The following is a 7631-nucleotide window of genomic DNA, read 5'->3' as shown; positions in this document are numbered from 1 at the left end:
TATTTTTTACAATATGTTGTTAGTTTTTCCTTCTCTTGGCAATAGGCATGTTAGTTTGTTCAATTATTTTTCTTGCTCAATCAAGCACAAATACAAGCATCATAAATAGCGTTTCATCTCACAAAGCTGTTTCAGTAAGATTACTAGAAGAGTTAGATTTACTAAATTGTTCATTAACCTGACCAACGACTTTTAAATTTATTTGACTAAATAAACACTAGTTAGTATTTATAGAACACGGTATTCAACCGACCAAAAGAAGTATTATTAATTAAATCATATGAAATTTCCTACGACTTTTCTTGTTTAGCCTTTTCATAGTTTAATTCTATACATTGATAGTGTAAGGATAATATGTTCATATGAAAATAAGTTAATTGTCACTTTATCAAGTTATTAATTAATACTCCCTCTGTTTCAATTTAGACGAGGTAGTTTGACTTGTCACGGAGTTTAAGAAAAAAAAAAGACTTTTGACACTTGTGGTCTTAAAAGTTTAAGGTGTAAAAGTTTTGTGGGGTCATTATATTTTTGTGGTTATAAAAGCTTCTCATTAAGGGTAATGAAGAGTTTAAAGTTGAATTATTTTCAAATGTGCCATTTATTTTAGAATAAACGAAAAAGAAAAATATCTCATCTAACTTGAAACGGAGGGAGCATTTGCCATGAGATTTACATATAGGAGTAATTATTTTATAAGTGATATAATTATAAATATTTTTTATGCCCCAGTGCATAAAATTTAATATTCTTTCACACTCTTGTTTCATGACGCGGGGCATGCCCTTCCCATTGTCGGATCTGAGTCATTCATTTATCGAAAAAAAATACACTGATCTACAAAAGTCAAAACTATATACTATAATAATATATTTATATATATAATATAATTATTGCGTGTACTATTTATTTAAAAATAATACTTCTATTTTAAATAGAAAAATAAGTTAATTGTTCTGAATTTAACTGTTGGCTTTTTGAAAGTCTATTTAAGGTTCTTAACTCTGTCAATTCTTCATTATTAGATTCACAAAGCATTATCCATTCTTCTGAACTTTTGTATCAATTCTTTCGTTCACTCCTTCTTATAGCTTATTTGATGCTGCAAAAATCAGCTTATTTTCAAAAAGTTTTTTTTCTTAAAAGTGTTTTATTTTAAAAGTACTTTTGCTGAGAAGTAGTTTGTGTTTGGCAAACTTATACGAAGAGCACCTATGAGCAACATTTAGTGTTTGACCAAACTATTAAAAAATGCTTATAAGTATGTATTTTTTTCAAAAGTGCTTTTCAAAAAAGCTATTTTTTTCTACTTCTCCAAAACTACTTTTGTTTCTACTCAAAAGCACTTATTTTTTCCTCTAAAAGTTTGGCCAAACACTTCAACTTTGAAAAGAATACTTTTTATTGAAAAAAAGAAGTTCTTTTGGCTTGGAGAAGCTTGGCCAAACAGACTATTATTGGTTGAGTTGTGGTGGCAAAAAAAACCAAAGATTGATAGTTTTTGGAAACACTTTGCCTATTGATCATTCCATATTTTTCATTAAAATTATCTTTTACACTATTACGACTCTAAATAAAATGCCTATGGATAAGCTGTTATACGTAGCTGCCAAAGAAGGTAACATGGAGGTTCTGGAACAATACAAGGATAAGTTCGCCACCGAATTAACTCCTTATAACAACACGGTCCTCCATGTTGCAGCTCAGCATGATGGTTTCAATCGACCGAAATCCCCCATAGGTTTTCTTGATATGGCAGGTCCGAACTTGTTCTTCAGCTTGAACTGTAACGGGGATACTTTTATTCATGTGGCTGCTAGAAATGGCAATCTTGAGATCATTAAAGCTTTTATCAACTACACGAAAAATTGTGGAGGGCTCGGGATTGTTCGTGATATAGAAGCTGACATTCAAAAACTGCTGAGTATTACCAATAACGATGGAAATACGGCCTTGCATGAAGCTGTAATGCATGGGCGGCGTAGTGACGACATGGTAGAATTATTGGTTAAAGAAGATGCTGCTTTCTCACATCCGCCTAATAAAGCCGGGAAAAGTCCACTGTATCTTGCTGTGGAAAGAGGAGATAATGTTTCTGTTGAATTGATTCTGAACAACTGCGCTTCACCATCTTATGCTGGCCCTATTGGCGCAACTGCGCTACATGCAGTTGTAATGCATCCTTTCCCTACTACAGGTTTTATATATATCCCTTTACTCACTTTAATTGATTGGAATTTCTAACTAGAGATGTTAACTTTAATTTTGGTTTACTCCATTTGCTGCAGTTTATAATGACAGTTGTGCTTGATCGCTTTTTGTATTGTTTTATTTTGTTTTTTGTTTTTTGTTTTTTAGGATTTGGAATTGATTTAGTTTTGTACAATAAAGTAAATATTAGCATGAGTTGAGTTTAAATGAAGTAATATGGTCGGTAAGAACTCATATAGCCAACTTCAACTTGTTTAGGATTAATGCATATATAGTAGTTATTATTCAAATCTCATTTGATTCTCTTTTTTGAAACCTCATACTAATTTCTCATTTATTATATGTATCATTTGCTCTCTCTGTTTTAATATGAACGAACCTTTTACTATTTGGGAGTCAACAAAGTTTTGTTTGACCACGTTTTTAGTAATTTTTTTAAAATATTTTGAATTGTTAATCACTGTGACTTATAGTATTTTTTATGTAGTTTTTAATTATGTACATTTTATTTTAAAAAATTTAAAGAATTTATGTCCGAATTTATACAAAGAATTAGTCAATTTGACTCTCGTACTCCGGAAAAGGTTCAAACAAATTGAAACGGAGAAGTGCAAGAAAATGAGATGTACCTCAACAACTAGTTTCGAAAAAAAAAAAAACTAAACTAAACTAGTTGTGATTCAAGTTTGCTGATGTCTGGTTGGTTTTAAAAACATTGGTAAGTCCTACAAAGGAAGAAAACAACATGAAAGAAAAAGGTATTCTAGTAGGTAAAGAACCTTCTCTCCTCTGAATGTTTGTACAAATATTTCTTTTACTTCCTTTTTTTCACATTTGTTGGAATTACCCTTACTAACTAGGACTACTCCTTTGGGTAGAATGCTTGGAAATGATAGTAAAAAAGGAAGGAACTTTGACAAAGCAAGTAGACGAATTTGCATGGAATTCTCTCCATTTCGCGGCATACTTCGGCTATGCAAAAATAGTGAAACAATTATTAGTTGCAGACAGAGAAATGGCTTATAAAACCATCAGAGAATACAATATGACACCTCTGCATTTAGCAGCCATTAATGATAATCATGAGGTTGTGGAAGAGATTTTAAATCAATGTCCAGATACCTTGGAGGCAGTCACTAGCCATGGCCAAAATCTTCTTCACCTTGCATGCACTAATAAGGAGAATTCGAGGGAGAATTCAAAAATGAGAGATTTCCTTGGCAGACAACACCTGCTCCAAAACCTCATAGATCAGAAAGACGCTGATGGGAACACGCCCTTTCATGCTAAAGGGAAAATCGTGTTATATCACCCTCGCTTGGAGGAAATAGATCTCGACAGAATCAGACATGTAAATATTTGTGTATACTATGAGTTATATTTACAAGAAGAAAATTGAAGAGATTTTTATACCACAATGGAGTTATACACTTATATTTTTAACTATATTAATTTTCACAGACATCATTACGTGAAGAGATGCTTAGAGAATGCATGGAAGTATGGAAAGAAAGAGCGAACACACATTTGATAGTGGCTACTCTCATAGCAACAGTCTCTTTCGCGGCTGGCTTTACCATTCCTGGTGGCTACAATGGTGACGATGGTCCAAATAAAGGCATGGCAATCCTATGGAAGAAAGCAGCATTTCAAGTATTCGCAGTAGCAGATACATTTGCCATGACATCTTCAACTTCTGCAATGTTCTTACATTACCTTGCAACTTACGAACGAGAGACCAAAAGGTTGAATCGTTATGTAACTGCTGGCATCCTTGTCTTGATTGCTATGGTAGCAATGATGGTAGCATTTATGACTGGTTTATACGTTGTGCTACCTTCTTCAAGCTGTGTAGCAGTATCTATCTGTTTCATTTGTTCTTTAACACTTATCGGTTTGATATTTAGTTTTGGTAAGACTTTATCTGATTCATTTTCAGAGTTTTCGAAATATTATTGCTGAAAGCTAGGACTTCATGTCTAGAAGTCTCTTTAGTTTCAAGTATTCAGCTTAGGAATTTATGTTAGAAAGTATTGTATCTTCCTTGATTCATTTAAAGATGGGGATGGCTAAAAACATTAACGATCCATATTTGATATTTCAATGAAATTTTTGCTTTCAAAATTGAATGTCTTGCTAATAGATTATGTGCCCTGTAATGTCTTGATAATCTAACAAACTAAAAGATAAGAACCAAACCTGGAACCTATTACACATCCTCAAAGTGCTCAAGAATAACAAGTCCACAAGTTCCAATAATCAGAGTCAAAGAGACGACAGAGGGAACAAATGGACATCAGTTCTCCTGTACCAATCAACTCCCACAGCTGTAAATTCGCTGCAACTGTGTTCCTCTACACACACGCAACAGTGTAAACGGTGCAGCAGTCACTTTATGGGGAATGTCTTGTACCGGATATTTGCTTGCATCATCCAAGTGACATCACTTGGGTATTATTAACATGAAGAAAAGGAAAAACACACACTTCCACATCAAAGTATTAATCAAGTTTCCTCTCAAGTGTGTTTCCATCTTACAAGTGACTTCCAGGCTCAAGAACAAAGAACAACATAACGAATGACCAATTTTCAGCATTGTGTTATTATATGTCCTTAGTTGTGTTTCACCTTTGTTAGAGTTATTTATTTGTAATTCCTATTTAGCTTAGCTAGAAGCATTGTGTAAGAACTCATTTGTAAAACCATAAACCTTGTGTTTGTGTCTTGACCAAAGTTAGCCGAGTTGTGAGCTTTATAATAGAGTTATTACAAAGAGGCTTGTAATAGAGTTATTACAAGTGAGTGAGGGATTAAGAGTTTAATTCCTATGTTACAATAGGTTGTAATCTAAAGTTGCTCGATTAGTAAAGTTGAAATCCTACGAGTGTAGGTCGTGGTTTTTAATCCCCGTGAGCTGAGAGTTTTTCATGTAAAACTCTGTTGTGTTATTTATTTATCTCTTATTGTGTGTGTTCTGTAAGAACTGATAGAGAACCTGGTTCTCTATATAGTTTGGTGGACCCTAAATTTCTATCAATTGGTATTAGAGCAGATTCTTTCTATCAGGCTAACACCTAGAAAAGATCCTCATGACTGCTTCAGCAAACTTTGAAGAAGGTCAATCTACCTACAGACCACCAAGATTCAATGGACAATATTACGGACGGTGGAAGACATGGATGCATGATTTTATCATGGCTGAAGATTCAGAGCTCTAGGATGTCACTGTGATGGACCCTTCGTTCCTATGAAGACCATTGGTGAACCAGCAGTGACAGTTCCCAAGACAAGGAAGGAGTACAATGATGTTAACCACAAAACTATAGAGAATAACTTCCAAGCAAAAAAGATACTCATCTGTGGCATTGGACCAGACGAATATACAGGATCTCTGTTTGTCAATCTGCGTAGGAGATATGTGAAACTCTCCAAACAGCACAAGAAGGAACAACTCAAGTCAAGCAGTTGAAGATTGATATGCTCACCACTGAGTATGAACTCTTCAGGATGAAGGGTGATGAGTCCATTCAGGACATGCACCCTCGATTCACCTCTATCATCAACGAGTTTCATTCTCTAGGAGAGATCATTCCAAGGAACAAGTTTGTCAAGAAAATACTCAGTGTATTACTTGGTTCCTGAGAAAGCAAAGTAAATGCTATCACGGAGTTCTAAGGATTTACAAAAGTTGACCGTTGATGAACTCATTGGTAATCTGAAGAAAAAGAAGAAGAAGAAGAAGAAGAAGAAGAAGAAGAAGAAGAAGAAGAAGAATAAGAAGAAGAAGAAGAAGGACCATAAAAGAAGAGAGCCCAAAAGGAGAAGTAGCGAGTCCTCAAGACAGATAATAATAACTCAAGTGGTGAGGATGCTGACATGGTCTACCTGGCAAAGCGATTTCAGAAAATGATTCGCGGGAATAGAGGTATTCCAAAAAGGGGCAGCTCCAGCAAGCCAAGAGGGTATGACTTGTGTCATAAATGTGGGAAGCCATGATACTTTATCAAGGACTATCCTTTCCTCAAGCAAGACCGGTACAAGCACAACACAGACAAAGCAGTCAAGAGAAACCTAGTTCCTGACAAAAGATTCGAGAGAAAAGATGTCACTGACAATGTTGTGAAACAAGCTCTTGCTGCATGGGGAAACTCTTCTAGTGAAGCTGGAGAAGATGATGAACAAGGTGACACCTCCATGATGGCAGTGGAAAGTGAAGCAACTGAATATGACTCTATCTTTGCCCTAGTGGCAAAATATGATGATGATGATGATGAGGTAAACTTTCTAGACGTTCAAAGAAATTTAAAGTCTTACTCTGAGAAGAAGCTTATATCTTTGGAAAATGTTTTAATTGATGATTATCATAGCCTTATAAATGATAAAAATATGTTAACTGTGGAATTAGGAGAGGTAGAACATGAGAGAGATGATCCGGTAGTCATAGTGGTTGATCTAAAAGAAACCATTGAGGTTCTAAAGAAAGACAAAGATGTTCTAACTGAAAAAATTGAAAACATAGAACATGAGATAGATGGCATGTTAGTACTTGGTAGTGGTTGTGGATCTAAAAGAAACAATTGAGGAACTAAAAAGGGGAAATAATTCTGATAACAACCAAAAGGGAAAGGAAGTTGCTAGTGAGGCACACATTAAGCTTGAAAATGAACTCAAATCTGTGAAATCTAATCTGTGTGCTGAACTTAAAAGAAACAGACAACTTCAAGAAGATCTAGGCAGAGTTAAAAATGACCTAGAAAAATCTCTAAAGTGGGCCTAGTGCTCTGATACAATCACTGCCATGTATACAAGCAATGGTAGGAACAGGCATGGAGTCGGGTTCCAAAAGGAAAAAACTCCCTACAACCACATAGAAAGCATGTTATTATCCCTGATAACTGGCTTTGCACTCACTGTGGCAACACTTGACACTTTAAAGAAAACTGTAAGGCTAGAATTCAATCCCAACAGAAAAACAAGGTTCTTGTTGAAAAGGTAACTACTGCTAAGGAACTTGGTCCCTTCATTAAAAATGTGTATTGCCTGCCTGGATAAAAAGAAGTTTAATTCGCCCTTTTCCTCACTACAAGGGACCCAAACTTGTTTGGGTTCCTAAGTCTAATCCTTGATTCTCTTGTGCAGGAAGCAGTGAAAGGAAGCAGCCAAAAATGGTATATGGATAGTAGCTGCTCTAAGCATATTATTGGAAGCATCGATGATTTTCTTTCGCTCAAAGCTCTGCAAGGAGGGAGTGTGTCCTTTGGAAATGGCAAAAAGGGATACATTTTGGGAGTAGGAAGAACTGGGAAAACACTCACTCACTCAATTGAGAATATGTATAATGTGAATTTCTTAAAATATAGACTACTAAGTGTTTCTTAAATCTACGACAAAGGAAACAAAGTAATTTGTATCAAAAACCT

The 7631-nt window shown here is 35.0% G+C and overlaps 2 protein-coding genes across 2 annotated transcripts; both read left to right on the top strand.

Annotated features, from left to right (window-relative positions):
* Window positions 1–1057: 1057 nt before the first annotated feature.
* On the top strand, window positions 1058–4288 carry LOC104224083 (protein ACCELERATED CELL DEATH 6-like). Its single transcript, XM_009775649.2, has 3 exons — window positions 1058–2197; window positions 3090–3562; window positions 3673–4288. Exons 1-3 carry the CDS (start codon window positions 1579–1581, stop codon window positions 4171–4173), a joined length of 1593 nt encoding a protein of 530 aa, XP_009773951.1. The 5' UTR covers window positions 1058–1578; the 3' UTR covers window positions 4174–4288.
* Window positions 4289–5866: 1578 nt separating this feature from the next.
* On the top strand, window positions 5867–6792 carry LOC138881835 (uncharacterized). The gene is made up of 2 exons (XM_070162118.1): window positions 5867–6073; window positions 6220–6792. The coding sequence occupies exons 1-2, from the start codon at window positions 5867–5869 to the stop codon at window positions 6790–6792; spliced, it is 780 nt and encodes a 259-aa protein (XP_070018219.1).
* The last annotated feature ends 839 nt before the right edge of the window (window positions 6793–7631 follow it).

Source organism: Nicotiana sylvestris, chromosome 11, assembly GCF_000393655.2.
Source record: "Nicotiana sylvestris chromosome 11, ASM39365v2, whole genome shotgun sequence".
Lineage (NCBI taxonomy): Eukaryota > Viridiplantae > Streptophyta > Magnoliopsida > Solanales > Solanaceae > Nicotiana > Nicotiana sylvestris.
This window is presented reverse-complemented; position numbering and strand designations above follow the sequence as displayed.

Coding starts and splice junctions, on each gene's coding strand:
- LOC138881835 (XM_070162118.1), top strand. CDS start 5,867: ATGCTATCACGGAGTTCTAAGGATTTACAAAAGTTGACCGTTGATGAA. Junction 6,074..6,219: donor AGATAATAATAACTCAAGTG/GTGAGGATGCTG, acceptor TACTTTATCAAG/GACTATCCTTTCCTCAAGCA.
- LOC104224083 (XM_009775649.2), top strand. CDS start 1,579: ATGCCTATGGATAAGCTGTTATACGTAGCTGCCAAAGAAGGTAACATG. Junction 2,198..3,089: donor GCATCCTTTCCCTACTACAG/GTTTTATATATA, acceptor TCCTTTGGGTAG/AATGCTTGGAAATGATAGTA. Junction 3,563..3,672: donor ATCTCGACAGAATCAGACAT/GTAAATATTTGT, acceptor TAATTTTCACAG/ACATCATTACGTGAAGAGAT.